The sequence below is a fragment of the Maylandia zebra genome, linkage group LG23, assembly GCF_041146795.1.
Source record: "Maylandia zebra isolate NMK-2024a linkage group LG23, Mzebra_GT3a, whole genome shotgun sequence".
NCBI classification, from domain to species: Eukaryota; Metazoa; Chordata; class Actinopteri; order Cichliformes; family Cichlidae; genus Maylandia; species Maylandia zebra.
In genome coordinates this window covers 24,386,277-24,408,266 of record NC_135188.1, presented here as the reverse complement: position 1 = coordinate 24,408,266, position 21,990 = coordinate 24,386,277, and the positions used below count along the sequence as shown (strand labels likewise).

At 43.4% G+C, this 21,990-nt stretch overlaps 1 protein-coding gene across 11 annotated transcripts in view; it reads right to left on the bottom strand.

Moving 5' to 3' along the window:
• LOC101473452 (nck-associated protein 5) overlaps nt 1–21,990 on the bottom strand; it is a 188,003-nt gene that overhangs the window by 63,004 nt on the left and 103,009 nt on the right. For 10 of the 11 annotated variants that reach the window (XM_076880532.1, XM_004562590.3, XM_004562588.3 and 7 more), the window contains one exon: nt 13,104–13,237. In XM_076880532.1, the coding sequence (XP_076736647.1) occupies nt 13,104–13,237 (134 nt within the window). Of the gene's footprint in view, nt 1–2,444; nt 2,832–13,103; nt 13,238–21,990 lie in introns of those variants that run through there. The other variant, XM_076880531.1, reaches the window with a different exon arrangement.

Genomic DNA, 21,990 nt, shown 5'->3' with positions numbered 1-21,990 from the left:
CAGTGTTTTCCTCTTTTTGCTGCTTAGATTTTTTTTTTTTTTTTTTTGCAGACTTTAGTTTGGCGTTGTCTTGCTGAAATAGGCAAGGCCTTCTCTAAAAAAGTCATCTGCTGGCAGCGTACGTGGCTCCAGACCTGAATATATTCCTCAGAGTTATTGCTCCTGTCTCCAGGATTTCCAATAAGATCTGAGATCTTCTGAGCTCGAAACATCCCCTTTTTTTCCTGTACACTATAAATTTTTACTTGCATTTGAAGATTCAACAATGAATGCACCCACGCAGTGATTTCCAACTACAGAATCAATCCGGTTTTCAATACACTGAGGGCCCGAGGTACATGGCCACTGAATATTAGTTTTCAGCCTCGTCTTTTATGAACACAGTTCCTCTGAATTTTGTTACTATATAAATGATGTAGATACTGTAGATGCAGGAATCTGCAAATTCTTTGAAATTTTCAAATTTCTCTGAAACTTTTGTCCTCACAAACCTTTACAGAGTGGTGAACTACCATTTTACATACTATTGGCCTTCAGAGCTGCCTTAATTCTTTGTAGTACAGATATGACAAGCTGCTGGAAACATTTCTCAGAGTTCATAGTGACATGATAGCATCAAAGAGTTGCTGCAGAGTTGTACATCCAACCAGTGTTCAGTGGATCAGTGCTTTCATGTTTTTTATGCTAATGTCACAACAGAAATCAAGACTCATCAGACCAGGACACTTTTTTCCAATCTAGTATTGTCCGATTTCGTGAGCCCGTGTAAACTATGGCCATAGTTTCCTGTTGTTAGCTAAACAGAATGGTACCTGGTGTGGTCTTCTGTTGCTGCTGAGATGCTCTTCTGCGTAGTTTGCTCATAACAAGTGGTTATTTGAGCTACGTTTGCCTTCCTGTCAGCTTCAAGCATTCTGCCAATTCTCCTCTGACATCAGTGAGGCATTTTTACCCAGAGAACTGCCGATCCCTGGATGTTTTCTCTTTTTCAGATCTAGAAGTGTGTCCTTTGTAAACCCTAGTGATGGTTGTGTGGGGAGAAATCAGATCTGCCCTTCATGTACCAACAGCCATACCACATTCAAAGTCACTTAAATCACTTTTTTCCCCTGATGCTCATTGTGAACTTCAGTAGAAGTTGCCATGTGCCATTTGTATTAATGAGCAGTTGAACAGACAGACCTAATGAAGAGTCTGGTAAGTGTACATCCAGTTATCTTACTAATTAACCTCACAGGTTGCACTAGGTGTTTCTATTTTTTTATCATTACCTTACTTTTTCAGTCTTTTATTGCCCTAATCATAATGTAAATGCTTAAATCTACAAGCAGATTAATTTCTTCAATCTCATAAAAATCATATTCAATTAAATAGAGTTTCCAATTTATTTGAAAATCCCTACATTCTCTTATTCCTGACAGCTAACAGAGCACCAGCAGTTTTTGGAACTGACTTGTAGTTCATCTGCTTGAATTTTGAACTGTGATCTGACGTCTTGTGCCTGAACTACTCGTTCTAATCTCATTTTCTTCAGCAACTCATGCAGCCGGCACTATGACTAAGAGTGCTTTGAATAATTAGCATTAATTTGTTAGAAAGTGTTTGCGAGAGAGGTAATTATGAAGTAATGCGGTTCCTCGAGCATTAAAATAGTGCATTTAAATAAGCAAACGTATGTTTCCAGAGCTAAGTAAAGAACAGGACAAGCTCCCAGCTAAACAAGACAAGTAAACAGTGCAATTTGTCTCTGCTAAAGTCAGCTACTTGAAACATATGTGAGAGAAAGGGAGTACGCTAAATGCTTTTGATGGATGGAATATAACCCTCAGATGACAGAGCATTAGTTTACATAAAAAACATGCTCAGTGTGATAGTGTGATTAATCTCAAAGTGCTTGCAGGGACCTACTCAAAGCACCATTCTGGGAAGGAGAGACGAAGGAAAGGACAAAAGGCAAATGCCAATTCTGACTCTCGTGACCCTTGTGGTGCACCGGCTGAATTTCAAGTGTGGTGCTTGTCAGCAGTCCAGGAAATACAATTAAGACTCCAATCAATTTTCAGCCTGGGGTCGACGATGTTAAGGCTAACACACCCCTCTCGCCTCCTCTCAAACACGCACACACACACGGAGAACGCACACGAGCTCAGAGCTCTTCATGTGTCAGCGATCCGCAGCGGTACAAAACGATGCACTGTCAGAACAGAGCGGGTGATACAGTTAGCATATGAAAAACTTCCAGTCCTCTTCCTCTTTTTGCCATACAGCTGTCAGAAGCCACAATGACTTCAAACGCTTCATTCAAAACTATTTCTATTCATCAAAACTGCATCCCCCTTTATTCAGCTCTAACCTTCAATGACAAATTCCTTCACAGACCTGAAAATGATCAAAGGGCTCCAAAAACCTCTGCCAAAAGCTGAAAATTGCAGCTCAAAACTCACCCCGTCTTGACTTTTTCTCCATTTTTACTGCCGCCGTTTTTTCCGAAAAAGGCCAGAAGCACCGTGCAGACATCCCTGAGCTCCATATGTGAAGTCATCCGCTGTAAAGTGACCTAGACACTACAGCACATATGTGGGTCTCTGGGCTAAAATAGGCCATGCGGTCATCATATAAGCCTGAGTGCTTTTCACTCAATCGACGGTCAGTCCAGCGGCCGGGTCAACCAAGTCAGCCTGACGGCACAGCTCCTGTTATCACTCTGTACTTGCTGTGTCTCCAACGTGTCATTATCCGGCACTAGCCTGTGCAAAGACAGTGATCTGGCAGGCAAAGACTTTCCCATATGTCCCATGTTAAGCCCTCCACACAAGAGAAGGGCACCTGCTGGGCGGCAAGCAGGCCAGCAGTCTCAGATAGCATGGGGAAGGCGGTGGCGGGGGGGGAGCAGCGATGGACTTGCACAAGTAAGGACAGGGATCCCCCTGTTTGGCAGCCTGTGTGTGTGTTTGTGTACACGCACATGTGTAGCTGTGTGGGTCTTTATTAGTGATTAAGAGGCTTTGGCTTTCATAAAATCGACACTTTCCGTGCAAGAAAAGCTGAGAGGGAGGCAGCGTGCCAGGACACTCACCGCACGATCAGAGATCTCTACAGGACTTCCAGCGAGTCGCTTTCTACCATCACATTTTTGGTTAATTTTAGTCAGTGCTCTCCTGCCACGTGCATGTTTGCAAGTTTCACAGCTCAGATGAAGCAGGAGACACACACACACACTCCTATTGTGGGGATATTCATGCTGCCAGCGTTCCTCGGCAGGCACTTTGTCTCTATCCCGAATTAGAAATAAAAGCAAGGTCTTTTACTTTGTTTTTCCTCTTTATCACAGAAAGTCCCACAGGCATGTGTTTGAGAATGAAGACCATAATGTGAGGATGAAATATCTGAATCCTCAAAGAATCTTCACCTGAACAAGAGGACGCTCTTCTTGCTCTCTCCGACTGTGGTCGCACTCTCACTTTATCAGCGCCGCAGTCAGGCTTCGGTTGACTGAAACCCTCTAATCTGATTTGACAGGAGCACAATTGGAATATCCCAAAGCTGGTGAAACGATACTGAGAACAATCACCTGGTTGTGCAGCTGAATCGAGGCCATGAGGGGCCCTCGCGTGACTGATTCATCGACAGCTCCAATCGCCTTATCTGACCTTAACAAGGCGCTGCGAAACTGTCTGTTTTTTGGCCCCGAAATAGTCCATTCTTCTTCTCAGACTCCTTTCCAGCAACACACACCCACCGGGTGATTGCCTAGCTTAACACAATGCTAAGCCACTCTTATCCTCTTAGAGCTGTTTTTGCAGAAAACTCGCAAGGAGACCCTTTCTAGTACGTGACCTAAATGAAGCAGAGAGGCAAACAAAACTGGTGGTGAAGAGTTTGGCTTTGAGGACAGGTCAGAGTTGTAAAAGTCATGCATATCAGTCATGCATGTTACAGTGGAGTAGCATTTCAAAGGTCCTCGCCCTTGTGACCGCTGCCTCTCGCCAGAGAACTTTAACCTGACCAACAAGACACACATGCAAGAGACGCAAGGGGGAAAAGAGATCAAGCGGCCGGAGCATTTAGTGTGCCCCGTAAATCATATTTCATAAATCTTTGCTGTGACAACAACGGCAAATAGTAAAAATGTGCAAAAACCACAACAGTTCAGCCATCCAAGACTTCTGAAATAACCACAAAAGGGTTTTTAGCAGAAGCACTGCACAGACTGCACAGACAGGGTGCAATCGAGGACTAGCCTGCAAGAGTGTAAATTAAAAAGGACATATGGAGGCGACCAGATTTAGATTCCTCCTTCATCCCCCTCAACCCCCAGCACTTCCACTACGTTTGGGAGGATTTAGAGTGCAAATTCACGAGGTCTGTCCCACATGTTCACCCCTGGCCAAAGGAAGCATTTAGCAGCAAAGAAGCCATCGGCTCTCGAGAGCATCTAGCTGGAGCCTCTCTAAGCATCTCCCTTATGGGCTGCAGGCATGTGCATCCCACATGTGAGAGAGAGCTACAGACTGAGCAAGACATCCCAGCGGGAGACCTTAGTCGTGATGACAGCGTGTAGCGCATTACTTACACCCAGACCCTACAGCCTCTTCCTACCATGGACTTTTGGGAATTTGAAGGGGTCAAGATGGAGAGAAGGGGTGGAAGACCATTGTTTGACCAAACCCAGTCAAGCCATTTTGAAGGAAAAGCAAAGAAACCAAATCAGTTGTACTGATTTCCCAAAAGAAGTGTGGATATGTATGTGTCTCTCTTAGTCTGGATAAGTTAAATATATTTCAGGCTTCTTTTTCTAATGATTAGACAAAAAGATGTATGTACCCACTGGATTTAAAAGCTCTGAGCTAAGCTTTTGGCTGCCACTCTTTAAATCATTCTCTTATTTGTCATCTATTTTACCCTAAATGGGATAATTACTCACAATAAGAACTTTATGCTGTATTAAACTTAACTTCAAACAAGCTATTTAAACTATAATCCTATTAGGAAAATGTTTACTGGGGACATAAATCTAGCAAGAAGCATAGACGTCCTCCTCATAGACTTTTAAACAATCAAACTTCTCTAGGCAATCTAACAAGCTGGAAGAAATACAGATTTAAGGCACTTCTGAATTGGCTTCACTTTTCAGACCTGGAAGCTACATCCATCTTTAATGTCACCCATGGAAGTCATTGAAGTCTACTATTTAGCTTTGTAACTGGCATCTTTAAGCAGCTTTACAACACATGTGAACCCAATTTTCTCCATTTAATGCAAATTCAAGTCTGACTTAGCCAATGGCATGTCTGTTATCACTCATGCATGGTTTCTACCGTACATCAAGCGTCCAATATACACTGCATTGACAAAAGTATTGGGCCATACTACTTAATCTTTAATTTTATTCTCCTTTGACAATGGGGCTGCAAGCCACTTTGCAACCCATGTGAACTCCAAGTTCTCCGTTTAACACTGAGTAAAATCTGACTAGCCTTCCTTTATATCAAGTCGAATGCGCAATTTCAAAATGTAAGCCTGAACACTGGCTATTTTCTGAAAGTTTGGAGACTAAATGAGACCTAAGTTGTTATAGAAAGTAACTGGTTGACTGATCAGCCTTTCTTGCAAAAATTCAGGCAAAAACAAACAAATAAATAAGTAACAGCCAAATTTAAATACTGGAATAAAACTGAGAAATCATTTGTGAATAAAATCAAACCTCAACTCTGTATCCTGTAAGTTAAGATTACCATAAAGATTTCCTGCTTAGCATTCTGCAGCAATGAATGGCAAACAGGCAGATTATTACACCGAGGTGACCCTTCTTTGATTTATTTCAGAGGAAGAAATTCAGCGTTTACATTTTTTAAACTCACCTCAGCTGAACTACAGGGGCAGAGGCGGACGAATCGACCCTTTAGGAAGTAGGTGAGCTGCTTGTGTAACACATCTGTGTATATGTGTCATTCAGAGCAGCTGCCAGACAGCGAAATCTATAGTGCAACCATGAGATCAGTTTGAATTACATGCTCTTTGGCTTTAGGCTACAGTCACCAGCTTCACACTCCAGAGAAAACCGGTGAGCTGCTGCTGCTGTAGATGGATGCCCTACTTCCACACACGCTTGTAATCTGACCTATTAACATCATAACCAGCATGTTTAATCCAAGGTGGAAGTTGCTGTGGTGCAATGGAGAGGGCATGTGCAAGTATTTGTGGCCGTCTGACACAATTACAAGCAGATAATGGGTCACTTTTTGCCACAGAAACCCAGTGGAGCGCTTTAAGTGAGGGGACTGTGTCTTATCTTCAAAGAAAAATGTGAAGATTGATACCAAAGCCCTCTTATGGGCTAGTAATTTAGTGCATGTGATAGAGTAGAATAACCCAAATTAAGTTCAATCAGACATAATTCCCTGGTCAGATTTGGAAGTTAAAGAGAGGAGGGAGGGGGCTGAAACGGACCAATAAATCCTTTCAAATATGAGGTGCTCCCAAAATAGTCCAGACACCTATTATCTATTTAACAGCCCCATTCCCCCATTGGGCAACAGTAAGGAAGTAACTTCAAAAAAGACTGACCCCTCCTCCATCCTGTTAATGACCCAAGATGTGTCGCCTTGAACAGAGGGCCTGATTCATCTGGCTAAACCCTGCAGAGGGAGTGGGAGGAGGGGGGAAGATCTGTTTTGAATGCGCCAAATTAAAACACTTGGACCTGGCGTGGCTGGATGCTTGAATGATTAGAAGAGAGGGCATTGATCTGCAAACAGAGCGCAATCACTCAGCTCCCCCTGTCTGAGCCTATCAGGCTTTGGCGGTCCAGCTGTGGCGGCGGTGGTGGTAATGGAAGCAGAACATGAACGCTGCAGACCGCGGTGGGATCTCAACCTGAGCGTGACTGTCCAAACAACGCGTCCAGACTTGAAAAGCGCTGCCATTCCTGCATGTTTACATCACCGGCCTCCTAAATACGCTGCGTATGCAAGCGTGCATGCATGTTCTCACACACCGTGCTGAAAAGAGCACGCCGCTGGGCTGTAAATCTGCAGGCACCCGTCGTCATCTGCTGCTGTTGTTAGTCTGGCCATAAGTCTCCCATATCCTGCGTGAAGAGGGCCCTTCAAAGACAGTAATGAGTCAAAGTCAAGTGGAGCGAGTCGGCTGTAAACGCCCCAGTTTTGTCAATGAGCGCGCCCGTCTTCTGGGCGACAGAGAGTCTGATTTAAAGATAGAGCAGAAAAAAGTAGAGAGGAATCTCTTGGAAAACAAGGACTTCACATTTTCACTCCTTTCTGGAAGTGTCTGACCTCCAAGAACAGGCAGAGGGATGAGTCCAATAAAGTTTTTAGAGTGTGAGGAAGGAAACAAAACAAATCACTGCAAAAAGTTCCTGGGTAAAATGAAATTTGCACTTGTGCTCATTACCTGCAAAAACTGTCTTCTTCATCCTCAAGCCACATTTTTAATGCAGGGTCCCCAGTGGCCCCTGTGTCTCCCCGGCGGTCATCCTGTCTGAGCTTGGAGCCGAGATGTAGTCAAGGCCTCGGAGAACAGACATCCAAATGTGCTCGATCGTTTCTGTCCCTGACATTAATTTATGCCATCATTTAAGGAAGGACAAGAAGATTTTTAAGTTGTGTCCCCCATCTTTTCTCTGTCTTTCCTCTGCTGGGCCAGTCCTGGCTCTTAAAGTGTCCGTGTGGAGTTGTGGGGACGTCCAGGGTGGGCCGAGGACGCTGCTGAAGTCTCCCGCTAATCCGCTGGAGTTTAATGACTGCAGAGGCCTTGCAAGTAGTGGGGGGAAGCCTTAGAGAGGGGGTCGGTCAGGGGAGGTTGGGCATGTGACCCACACCAGGCTAAGAGCCCAACTGGTTGGGGGAGGGTGCGTGTGCATGCAGAGGAGAGGATATAGACCTATGTCTAGAGTTAAGTGGCCAGTCAGTTGAAGAATGCCAGCTTTCTGATCTCGGGAGCAAATTGAGCTATTTCTTTTATTTTCTTTCTTGTTTTGTTTTTTTTTTCTTTAGGGTGAAAGCTGAAAAGAAAAAGCCAGTTGTTTCAGTTTTGCCAATTCCTGCCTTAAATTGTTACCCCTGCCAAAAAAGGAAAAAAAAAAATAGCCTGAGCATTACAAAGGACAGAAAAAAAGCAAAGGAGACAAAACAAAGGCTGTAAGAAGCCGAGATTCCCTGGAGTTTGTCTGGCTGTAGGGGTGACCGACTGATCTTTTCTGTTTGGTGTTGCTTTTTGTTCACGTATCTGATACAGTAAAGAGCAGCTGTAACAAGCAGCTCATTACCTTCCTGCTTCACATCATCACACAACAAAGCAGAGAGCTCAAAAAGCAAAGAATTCGGAGCAGAAATTACTTATTTGCATAGAGTCTGATACCACAGCTAAAGCACTTGGCTGGCTTTTATCGTTCCGACTGGTCCGCCTTATTTCCATCCTCATCTCTGTGATTCCAAAAGTGCCACCTCAATTAATTAGCGACACGCAAATCAATTGTTGCCTGAGGTCAAGCAGATCACGGTCTATTTATAAGACTGGACGTCCACTTAACATGATTTGTGGGCATTAACTCAAAAAGACACATTGATGAACTAAGGTTTCTACCCCCCCCCCCCCCCCCCCCCCCCCCCCCCCCCCACACACACACACACACACACACACCAAATGCACAACAAATAATGAGCCCGAATCAATCAATCAGCCAGCAGAGAGGTAAATAAGTGTCGTCTGCCGGTTGAAGGCAAGCATCCGTAAGCCAACAACTGAAACAGCAGATGCAAGTAGGGCAAAGGTTTACAGGAAGGCTTCTTTTTTTTACTGGCTAATTAAAGTGACCACACTGTTGTCCCATCTGCCACCGCAGATTATTGGCTGCCATGTAAGCATGCTAATGCGGCGAAGGGACCAGGTACCAGTAAACACACTCCACATGCTTGTTAGGGGACTCGTTCACATTCAGATAAGCGCTCGGGCATCGCTTTAAACAAAGATTAAGGCTCTGAAAGTGAAAACCTGTTAGCTTATTTGTGCAGAGGCGTTAGGGGAGCGGGGAGATATCTTTCGAACTTGCAGCCCGAACCCCGCGTTCCCTTTGGGAGTTGCTAAGAAGCATTGACGACGCGGGGAAATTGCAGCAATCGAGCATGATGTCAGCGCGCCACACCGCTGGAATGGCAACAGCCGAGCGAGGTAGGGCCGAACATCCCCACTTCGATGAGCGCTTTTTAAGGACATAATGGAATCTTTGTCTTTACTGCCACGCCGTTGCTTGGCAGCAGGAACGGTAGCCGCCGGATGCCCGATGAGAGCCATCTATCTGGACAACCCCTGCCATGCAGACAAATTCATCTGGCTCTGCGGGGACCTGTGCAGGACCCAATCAGGGATAAGCTTCATATATTTCCCCCCTAATAGAATTGCTGTACTTCATCTCACTCTGGCTTCAGCACATTGACTCTTGTATTGCGAGCTACTATCTCACTAATTCACTTTTAGCCTTGAGGAGCGAGTGCACTGTATCTGCACTCTTTATTATGCCGGGGAACCTGTGCAAAAACCCAATAAGTCTACGTAAAGGTCAGAAGGTGACCCCGATGGAAGACGTGGACAGGGGAAATGCCGGAAATAGAAAACTGCTTCAGGTTTAGGAAGGATAAAGCAAAATGAACTCCCCTCAGCTATCTCCAAAACAGTGTAAACTGTATAAATGTGCATCAGGAATGTGAGGAAGGCCAACATGAGTGAGAAACACCGCTGAGCTTAATTCAGAGGCATCAATGGAACATTTTAAATATGTGATAAATCTTTGGAATGGCTCTTAAATATTTTATTCCTCCCCTGGCAGCGACTCTGCCCTCGTCTGCACTATAACACTGGGACCATTAAAACGTACCGGATTTTCTCCAACCAACTTAATGAGAAGATAAGCAGTCAATGTAAAATCCCCCAGACTCTTTTTTCCCCAGCCCCGTCCTTTTGCATACTGAATGCCTATCGCCTAATTATGGCATCAACTCGGGCCCTGGCTCTTGATTTGCTGTCCCTCTCTGTCACACTTCAGCAGCTGCAAAGAGGAGGATGAGTTCATGAAATAGAGGTTACTGAAGTTATGACGAGAGCATTGTTTAAGGGCTTCACACCTTATGGGTTCCCTTTCTGCAAAGCAAAAGTAATGTATCAGACGATCTTTTTCTGACGAAGACAAGGTCAAGCGTCGCAGAGAAATGGCACTGAAGTGCTCTGATGAAATGGAAAAGCAAAGAAAAGAATGTGAGAAATAGAAAAAGTGGGAACAAGGTATCGATTTTGAAGGTTACTGAAAGATTGTGCTGATTGCAGAAAATTGCTGGCAAAAATCTATTGCTTTCACTAAAAGGGATAGTTACTGGTTTCTGGACGCTTCAGGGAAAAAATGCTCCAGGCTGCTGTACATGCCACTGATATCTCCTTAAAGAGAAACAGTTTGATAAAAAATGTCCAAGTTTGCTTTATTAGATTTACTCTGATCACTTGGATCACCCATTACTGCAGCTTACTGTGAAGTTTGAAGAAATTGGAGCAAAGGGTTAAACTCAGTACCCAGGCAAAGGCTTAGTACAGTGATGGTTGGTGGCTGTGGCTCCTCTAGTCCACATGCCAAAATATCCTTCGACAAGATACTGAACCCCCGAGCTGTTGGGTTAAAAGTGCACAGGTATAGAAAAGGGTACTTGTTTGAATGACGTTTGTAGTAAGGAAGCGCTTTGAGTGCTCAAATAGAGTAGAAAAGCACTACTAACTCAAAAGCTGCATTGGGACAGATTGGAATCTTCACCGTGCCAATTTTGGCCTAACCTGGCTCCGTTTTTTTGCTGCCTCTGCAAGCTGCTTTGCAACCCACCTCAATCCCAGCTCACCCTTTTCATTGCATGTCTGACCCAGTCGTGTTTGTTGGTTGTCTGCTGGATGATAGCATTGATCAGAATAGAAATCAGGAACTGGCTGTATTGTTCCATACAACTATACTCAGTATTGTCTGCAATATCTTTTTAACCCTATGACCATGATTCTCAGCTAGAAAAGGGTGGAATGCCCACTTTGGGTCTGGAAGGAGTTGTTGTCAAGGGTGGATGAGTTTAAGTATCTTAGACAGTACAGCTGCTACTCCTCCACATCGAAAGGAGCCAGGGGAGGTCATTCAGGTATCTGACTAGGAAATCAGTATTTTTCCCCCTGAATTCGCTGAATGTCACTGTGAATGCTTTCTGTGTGGACATAGCTTTCAATACTTTTAAATGCACTTTTATAAAGAATATGGGAGTTGAGATTCTTCACTCTTGCACATCTATCGTTTTTTCTTAGCATTGGGTCCAAAAGTCCAGTTTTATTAAGCCTCTGGTAAAGACATATTTTAGAAGACAGAAAAGTCTAGCATGGCTCATTTTTCCTTCGTGAATGAAAAGTTAAAAAAATAAAAAAAGTGAACACAGGTGCCCTTTTCCAGGGCAACAGAGTTCAAACCAGAGAGGAAAAAACATCCAGGGGTCTCTGAGTCCAGACTCTGACTCCGAGCTACAGACTTTGAGTAAAATCTACTCCAACTCCTGTCATAACTTTTACAGCAAAGAGACAATAATTACTCGATGACCAGATGCTTTGGCCTTTTCAAATGAAAGTAGGACAACAAGTAATGCAAGGGACTCGAAATAAGTCAAACCTCTGAAGGATTAAGCGCATTTCTTCACTGATTACAATTTCTTGCAGATGGCTTGTGATGACCTGCAGTTTAGTGAAAGGAAAGCGTGTGAGGTCATCTCTTTAAAACCTTTTATTACCCAAGGATTATTCATCTAGCGTGGTGTCCGACACATCCATAAAGTCTCAAATAAGAACAGAAAATAAATGGAAAAGCAGTTCAAGGATTTATGTGTGGGTGGTTGCCCTTAAATGGGGTTAAGAAGTAAAATTTTTCTTCTTTAAAATGTTACAGATACTGTGCCGTGAAAAAGTATCTGCCTCCTTCCTGATTTCTGAGGGTTTTTTTGCAAATTTGTCACACTTTCATGTTTCAGATAACAAAGCAAATTTGAATATTAAACAAAGAAATGGATAAGGGACAACAGTTATCCAAACCTACTTGTTAATGCCCATAAACTTAAAAAGTAGTTGTTCCGCCCTTCGCAGCAAGAACTGCAATCGAGCTTCAGTGATAAGTGCAGGTGAATCTTTCACATCATTGCGGATGAATTTTGGTCCAGTCTTATGAAATGCTGTTAGTTTTATGTCAGATGTAAAAGGACCCAAACCTTCCACAAAGTTCAGCTTTTGTCTCGTCAGTCCACAGAATATTTTCTTCTTTTCAAGATGTTTTTGGTAAATGTGAAATGTGAACTTTGACCTTAACCGAGGTCAAAGTTCAAAGTGAGGCCTGTGGTTCTTTAATGTTGTTCTGGTGCAGTAATTTTGGTAGGCTGGTCACTCGCCACTGATACAAGTTTTCTCCATGTGTGTATAATGGCTCTCACTGTGGTTCATTGGAGTTACAAAACCTTAGAAATGGCTTTCTAACCCTTTCCACTGACACATGTCAGTGCCTTTGTTTCTCAGCTCTTTAGATCGTGGCCTGATGTGTTGCTGTTTGAGGTCTTTTAACCTGCTTCACTTTCTCAGACAGGTTCTATTTAAGTGGTTTCTGGATTCAACAGGGCTGCCAGTAACCAAGCCTGAGTGAGTCTTGTGAAACTGAACTCAGCTTTCTAACAAATGTGGTTAATCATCAAAGAAAAACTGAATTTTGTACTTACTCAGGGTAAAACAACTAGACAAACAACAAAGAAATGAGGTGGGGGGCAAATACTTTTTCACAGCACTGCATAAAAAGGAGATCAAATCACTCAAGTGAAACACAATCATTTTATAGACGCTCGTACTTTTCATCACCTCCCACACAGGGTTACAGAGGGCTGAATACAATATTTGCTGATGCTGAATAAACAGGATCAGTATCATAGCAACTTTGTAATTCGTCCTCTATTTGTTTTTATTTATTCCTTTTGTTCAAACGTAATGAGTGAGGGCTGAAAAATGGGATTTAAAGCCCGCTCTGTGCTCCTGGGTTCTTTTACCTGGAGAATTGCAGCTGCAGTGAAACCACCTGCGCCTGACCCAGCTCGGACTCCTCCGTCACTTCCCGGAGACGCTTCTCGCTCTCCAGTCGCAGGCGTCGCTCTTCCTCTAGCTCGTGGATCAGCTTTTCTCGCTGTGGGAAAGAGCAGAAGGACGATCAACAATCAGGCAGTGTGTGGCCTGGGGCTAAAAAGATCACCCTCAAGTCACATGCCACAATTTTTACGACCCCCTTCCCCGAATATTCGACCCTCCTCGGATGAGGGCAAGCAAACACAGGCTGTCTCAGCATCATAATCACCAAAACATCTGCTCACCAAACATCTGAAACCAAACACAGCTTGTCCTAGCTGAAAAAAAACAATCCACGCCTCGCCGCTTTTTCCCCTGACTTTAGGTGTGAGAGGAAATAAAAGAATAAGGGCATGATGACATTTAGGCCGCCTCGATTGGCATTACTTCCAGTAGTTTGTTGTTACTTTGAAACACTCATAATGAGCCTCCGCTTCTTTCTGTCTCTATGAGAGAAAGTTCACACTAAATGTCATCTGAAATCACTGAGCCCGCCCTCCCGTGCCTCAGTCTTTCTCCTGCTTTTCATTTCATTTCAGATCTATTCAGAAAATGCTCCCCGATATCACTGAAGCTATGAATAGCATGTTTACCCTGCTCCTCTCTTCCTCACACCATGCAAACCGTCCTCTCTTCTTCTGCGTGTTTCACCTTTTTTTCCCCCCTTTACGTTATAGTTATGATGATGAGTAAACATGACCTCATTCGACCCAACTATTGATAGATCCTGAATTAAAAAGCTGGAGTTCCTCGGTAAGAGGAGGGAGGGATCACTTATGCCTACTTATCTCTGCTTTCCATTCCTTGATTTCAGAGCTTTATAAATGTTGCTTGTGGTGTATATGGTCTCCATGAAGCATTTAGCCAGTTTTCTCTGGTCTTTTCCAATTCTTTAATTGGATTCTTCATTTCTGAAGGATTCTGTCTTTGGATCCCAAAAGAGAAAGACATCCTTGCCTCAAACCCAACTTCAAAGACTAAGGTCCCTGTGGTGGCACACTCCCTACTCCAGTTTTCTTGACAAAGTTGCAAAAAAAGCTTTAAGCAAATTCCTAGCAGCAAGGCGGAGGATTTTTTTTTTTAGCTGACGGAGCAAATAAGACGGGATCATTCTCTTGGTCTGGCAGTTTCTATTGTACATAAAGCCAAGCATCTGTCGCTGCTGCTGACAGTCTATGACAAAGCCACTGGCTTCCATTTCCGTAGATTTGGGTGATCTACCAACTGTCAAAGCCTTGCCAGGAATATCAGCTAAAAATACAAGATTGTAAAATATCTGCAAATGGGTCTGAGGCCAAAGACACACACTAGAAAGAAAAAGGGAGACAGTTTCTTCTTTTGCAAACAAAGATGCAGTGTTTGGTGAATAAGAGATTCAACTTTGGCTTAACAAGGGTTGATTAGAGATGATTATCATCCTTTTATTTCCACCTAGGAGTACAAGTACCCAGGGAGGTGGTGAAAAACGTATATGTGGATATACAGTGCAAAAGTCTCGACTCACTTCTGATTTCTTTTCTTTGGCTAGGAAAATGGGACACTGTTCAAATGAACAGATACTGACACTTCTTTTGTCCGGTTTCCTCAAATTTTTTAAGGACACCCTGCACACCATTGTGAGATATGTTACATTTTCAGCCAATATCTCTTTGGGAATCACCTTGCTGGTGCAAAAGTACTATTTTATCTCTGTCAAACTGTGGTATCTTTGACATCTTTCACAGATTGTTACTAGCAGCCCGTCACAAAAACGCACAGAGGGCCTAAAGACACATCTTATAATTGGGTATTTGCAAAGTTCTCTGTTATGCATAGTCACAAGAATAGTTAATCCCCTGAGTTAAGTTTCTTTTTTGTGCTTAAATGACTCATAGGTCTGTGTAAGTGGCTCAACAAACAAATAAAACATTCCTCTGAAAATGGTCAGTTACAAGGACTGGACTGAAAATGAGCAATAAAGGAGTCAACGTGCAAAAAAAGCTTCAGGAAGCCTAAAGAACTATTCACCCAGAGCACTTTAAACAATACCACAAAGTCTGGCTCTGTGGAAGAAAACATCTGAAGTGAATGCATTAGTATTTTAAACAGAGACTACTGTACATAAGTGAATAAAAGTTTTAAATAACCTTTTAAATAACAGCCTTCACTGTACTCTACAGTATATCTATGGAAACACATCTGTTACCTTGGGAATTCTCCTGCACCTCTCCTGACAGATTCCTGAAGTTTTGAAAGCTCTTTGCTGTAAAAGTAAGTCTCTGGATAATCCTCTGGATAAAACATTTGAACTTTATATAAGAGTTCAATGAGAATCAGTTCAGTTGTTTACAGATGTGTACTGGCTACTATTTAACATGAATCTAAATGTGATTGGTTAACTCTAAACAGAGGGTGTGCACACATGCTTAAATATTCTAGTTGTTTTGGAGTCAATCAGAGTTTAAGAGCCAATGGAAAATGTTGGGAATCACCAGATTATCCTGTCAGTTCTTCATCAGTTCTCTTCAGTGCAAATGGAATTACTTACTGCCCATCCTCATCGTCAGCACCAGTCATGATGTGGTATTACTCAGTGCATGCCTGCAAAGAAGCTGGAGTGCTTTCTCTCAGACAAGCATTATGGGGACATCTTGTGGCGTGAAAGAATATAGGTCAGAGACAGTGAGCGTGTCACTCTGTGTGGCATATGGACAAAACATCCTCCTCGACATGAGGCCCTCCTTTATGCCGGGTCTCTCGTGAAAAACCATGAAACCAAACTGGAAAGAAAAACATCGAAACAACTATAATGTGACACCGAGTCGCATTGCTCCATTACTCCGTATGACCATACTCTCCTTATAAACTGTCTTGTGTCACTACATTGTTACTTCTGTTACAAAAGCAGATCCTAACTGGGTGATTCAGCTGCTGAGGGGGAATATTAAACCAGAGTCACCATTAAAACCAGTCCCCGTCTTCACCGCGGCAGTAAATTCACGGCTACTATGTGCAGCGGGGAGGCTCTCCCTGTCAGGAGTAATGGCTGCTGTAAATCCACTCATACAAGAACGTAAAGTAGTGCATCCCCCTGCCAGGAGCTGGACGTATATATATATATATATATATATATATATATGACTTTTCTGGTTCTTCTTTCTTTATGACACATAAAGTTGTTTTATGTTTTATAGGACACATTTTCCACTTAGCGTTTAAAGAAACGGGCACCGATTTCAGCCTCCAGCGTCGCAGCAGTTTAGCTGAATTTCACCTCGATGCAAATGAGCACAAAGGCCTTTTATTTGCATCAACATGCATGGCTTTGTTCAGCAAAACAAAACAAAAAAAGCACAGTAGCAGCTTTGGTCCTGATTTTTTTGTTGCCCACACAGGCCTCCAGGCATAAACCACCGACCGCTACGTGTCTGCTGACAGTCTTGCCAACAACCTCAATAACAACACAGGATTTACAGTCTCTACATTGTAGTAAAAGCCCTGCGTTGCTTTTGTTCAATATATAATTTCTGCAATTTTACAAGGCCTGAGGACATTAAATCAAACATTGCTGTATCTTTCTGTGGCCAGAAATCCCCGGCAATACATTTCTCCTCGATTGAAATGTTTATTGTCTGCAGCAACTTCTCTCTTTTTTTTTTTTCCTCCTTTGGTGCTCTAATTGAAAGCATATTCTTTAATAAGCCTTAACTGCAGCCACAAAGACAACACTTCTTTAGAAAAAGCCCTGGGAAGAGATCTCAAAGTCAACACCGAGAGGATGAAAACACGCCTGGCAACTTTCTGTGAGAACATTTATTTTAGTTAATCCGGCCGCTGAGGAGATAATCCCCGCTCTCTTGACAGCCTGTCACTGTTGTATGGATGGGATGAGGCGAGGTGTCCTGCCTTCTTTGTCCTGCAGGGGGCAACATGCTCCTGTTCTATTAAACAATGCAGCGCATAGAAAAAAAAGGAGAAAGAAGCCAATGTCAAATGAAATATGGGGTGTAATCTATAAAATAGCTCCTGCTGGATTTTTATACCACATATATCAGAAACAAGCCCAGATTTGGGCATCAGGGGGTGGGGGGTGAGGGGTGAGGGGGTTTGAGGATTAAATTTGACCTCTGCCACAGAGAGATAAATAAAGAAATATATCCATCTGTATGTGACAGAATTTATCACCATCAACACGCAAAGCCTGAGAAATAAATGAAGAATCTGTTACACCGAGCGGCTTTGGAACATAAGATTTTATTAGCTGCACTCGAGCCCAAAATGAAGCCTCCCGCTTCGGTAATTGGACAACATTAGATGGTAATGGTATTCATCCGAGCTGAATTACTAGAATACTCGGAGCCCCCCTTTCATACCCTCTAAGATTCACTGAGGACTCTAAATTAATTAGAGGCCTCTGCCTCTCCTTGTTGTGCTGTGCTGCGACCTTATCAGGTTAAGTGCATGTGTGTGTGTCCCATCGTGTTGTAGGATGTCCATCTGCAACTGTATATACACTGTACTCGTTCAGGGTTAGGGGGTACAGGCCCAATAATCTCTTCATTACACAGGACATCCCCCCCCTTGCCTCGGTTGGAGCTCTTTGCCTAATCAAAGGGGCCGGGAGCGGCTCGGAGGCTCGCTGGCAAAGCAAACATCGGGGACACAAAGCACTGTGCAGGTTCTCCATTCATTAATAAAACATGCCACCGGGCTGTTTGTGTGCATCAGCGAGGCTGGATTCAAATGAAAGTGTAACACGAGGAGGATCGGGCCTCCTGGCCTGCCTGGCTGGCTCCCAGATACAAGTCGTAAAGATAAAAATTATAATTATGCTCTTGTTTGTTTAGAAACAGAAGAGAAAGCATCAAAGTGCAGGAGTGTGTGTTTTCTGATTACTTGTGACTAAAGTGAGCCCAAACAGTGTTTTATCACCCCACCCCACCCCACACCAAAAGACTCCATCAATTCAATTATCATGGAGCGCCACTATTGGAGTGTACCACTGCTCTCTTAGACAGCCACGGGCACTGTGGTAAATAATACACACACCCCAGGAATATGCAAAATCATACGAGTGGCCCATTTATCATTGCCAAGGGAGCTCCTCCACCCCACCCACGCACACACACCCAGAATGGGACGGTGTGGAGATGCGATTTGGACCTGGCTGTCAGCGCTCGTCACCCGGTGAATGTGCTGAGTCCTGCGGGGGGACCCCATCGCGGCCCCGGCCCCTGCCCGTGGCTGATAAGGCCAATCTGCAGAGACAGCACCTGAGTCCCCCCCAGTTCCCAAACCTCCACGCTGTCACACATCCTCCAAACAGCTGTCAGAAACCCTATATGAGGGTCCCCGAGCGCCCGAGCTCCACGTGGAGCCTCTCCTTTTTAAGCCCGTCAGAGAGCCCCTTTATCTGCTGGCAGCACGCTACGGAGCATGTCCACTCTGAAGGTGCTTTTTCTTTTTTACACACCAATAAATCACTGTCAGATAATCATCATACCTCGATCCACTTACAGCTAACTAATTAAACCCCGTGCTCAAAATTAATTAATATTGCCGACCCGGAGCCCTGCCAGTGTGCCTTATTTGCTTATTTGATTTGGCTAAATGTAATCCAGGTGAGCAGAAAAGCCACACATATGGTTATTTAAACAGTGTTAGTTATTACAGAAGTTTTATTTGGTGATAATATGCAAATGCTACACACTTATCTAGTAATCTTGGAAAAGTCCAGGAAAGTTTTTGTCTTATTCTTTGCGTTTATTTTAAATGTTGGTGCCTTTCAGGGACAAAATCTCGCTATCTTCCAGTATAACACAGTATTTTTCTAATGCAGTAAGTTTGTGACAGTAATTGCTGTTATGCTGCTTTCAGACTTCTTTGATACGGTTTTCTGGTGTCTGTTGCGGTTCAGCCAATCATTAGCTAGTCTGATGACTTAGCCTCAGGGGGCCTGTGTAGCCAGCAGATATCCAGGCCAAGGCTTCTTGTTTTATCTCCCCCCCTGCCTCCGGTCTTTGTTTACAAATACAGATGATTTTTTGTAACAAAGGGGTAGCCAACAGGAGCAAATCTAACTCTCCTTCAAACAAAAGCCTGCTCGTATGTGCCAGAACACTGAGAAAGAATAAATCTTGTTCATTTCCTGCAAAAGTTCGCATAATTATATATCTGATAGCTGTTAATAGACACTGTGTGTTAGCTGGTATTGTGAAGCGATTACCTGGTCTTTAGGGTGTTTGTAAAAATATTAAGAGAGTCAGAGTCATAACTTCAGCTGGATGCAGATGCCTGGGCTGCCACATTGATATTAGTTTCTTGTCCTTATTCCAGGTGACATTGTGATAAAATCAGTGTTTAAAGTCTAAAATGATCTCTATAGTTGAAGGATGTGACTTTAGTCTTTGGCTCGCTGACTTTCAATCCAGCAGGAGTTGCAGCATTTTCTAGAATACTAAGATGTTCTGTTTCAGGAGGGTCCAAAAGAGCGGTGTCATCTGTGAAATCTACTATTTAATCCTAAAGATACCACCCTCTGAGACCCAGTACAGTAGGAACCTTAAATTAAAAGGATATTGCCAACCATACAGCTGACATCAAAAATCATCATGCTGGTAAATCTTGTTTCTCCAACCAACCATCAGCGAATGCAAGTACTGAAGAATACAAAAGAAAAAAAATGGCAAAGGGTGTTTTAGATGCAGAGATTGGTTGGCAGCTACAAGGTTGCTCAGGAAAAATTTATATTCCCCAACTGGTTGGCAAGTGGTTGCTGGAGGTTGCTAACAGGCACTAATAGGTAAAACAAACTCCTTGCGATCGCTTTGGTCACTAGCATATTGATGCTGTTGCTAGCAGTTTGCAAGAGAGATAGCAACTTGTTGTAAACACTCACCAGCTACTCTCTAAGCTGTAATGACACTTGAGAAAGTGGAACAACCTGTGGTCCATTTATTGAGCGTTTTTAAGTTTTTGGACTTTAGAGTTTTGTTTATTTTTAAGATCTATTTAATTTCTGGTTTGTTTAGTGTTTACATTTACCCTCATATATTCCTCTTTAGTGTAATTAGTGCTATTCCTAGTTCCCTGGTGCTTTGGAGTTTATTCCTCCCTCAGTGTTCATTTCACCTTTGTCAAGTTTCCTTGCTAAGTTCATCCATGTGTCTGCATTTTCCCCATTTGGTTTTCCCACTTCCTGCTTTATTATGAGAGTTAGTTCACTGTGCTTTGCTTTTAGTTTTGATTCATTGTGTCATCTTTGCTGATTAATTCAGCAAAGAATTCAGTATTTATAGTCACCACCTCCTCGCCACAGGGTTTCCAGCATGTTTTCCTGTGTTTTGAACTGTTTTGTACTGCCTGCCATCAGCCAAAATAGACATCTTGCTTTTTTGTTAAACAAGCTTGCCTGTCTTTGGCCTGGCTGTAGCTCAGGAGGTAGAGCAGATCATCTATTAATCCAAAGGTTGGTGGTTTGATCCCTGACTGCTCCAGCCTGTATGCCTTGGGCAAGATACTAAACCCAGTTGCTCTTTGATGCATCCTGTGTAATATAAGAAATGCATTAAAAAGCACTGTATAAAAATTATTTACCATTGATGTTGGGTCCTCACTCTTAACCACCCCTTGTCTGGAGTGCTGCTTTTCTTAGCAACTCTGGGTTCGATATCTTGCCCAAGGATACTTCAACATGTAGGTGAAAAGAGCAAGGGGATGAACCCACCGACCTCTCGACGAGTAGGTGGATTATTTAAGTCAGATATTTCCTGGAATATCTGACACCTCCTCTATCAGTGCCAATTAAAGCCTACCCCAAGTCATGCTTTAGCTTAGAATCTTGATACCAGCTATAAAAGTGTGTAAATGTTTGCCAACACAGACATACTGCAGAGCTATCCAGGGCTGCTTCTTCAGTGACTATGTTGAATTATTGAATGAAATCCTGAAGCTGAAGTAGCAACAAGATAGATTCGGGTGAAACGACCTGTTAAAAAAGGGGCATTCCCTCATCAGAGAACCGCAAATGTTACTTGATGTGGCGTTACAAACTATGTCACACACTCTTGAAGATTGCAGCACACGCAAAATCCATTTTCATGTACAGAAATAGCTGATTCCTATCGTGGCTTGGAGGCTTATTTAACCATGCTGTGCTCTCACTTTATATTCACAAACGCAGCGCCTCCCCCATCGTCCTCCTCCTTTATCTTAACTTCATTTTCTACATGAAATGCTCCGGAGAAATCAGATTTTTAAATGAGCAAGTTGCTCAATTAAGCCGAGGAGTTGAGGCAAATAAAAAAAACAATTCCCTTTTATCACTTGCATGTATGCTTCGCTCAACCGTGAAAGAATCAAACGCCGCAATCAGCCCGAGCGCCCATGGAAACGGCAATGTGTGGGTATGCACGAGGCGAGGCTCGGATATCACAGAGCATCCACAAAACCCAAAGAAAAATAAAGCTAGTTGTTCTCAAAGCCAGATCATTTATTTTCACATGTTGTTTAGACAGCCGTTTCCAGCGGTCATAATCTCACCTAACAGCTTTAAATGCCTTTTTAATGGCGAGCCCAGCCCCCCTCCGCCCCCTCAGCCCACAGAGCAGGCAGCGCCGCCTTTACAAGCCTACACGCAGACTTGTGTTCTCTGCCCCTGACAGGAAACCTCGGCATCCTGCCCCTGATGGACTTAGACTGCACTTCGGAGTGGCATCAAAAGAAAAGTGGGAGACAGAGAGCAGCTCTGCCCTGCCCTGCCCGGCACCACACCACGCCTCTGGGATCGGGAAGAATTCCAGGGAAAACCTACAGCAGCGACGAGGCCGCGAACAA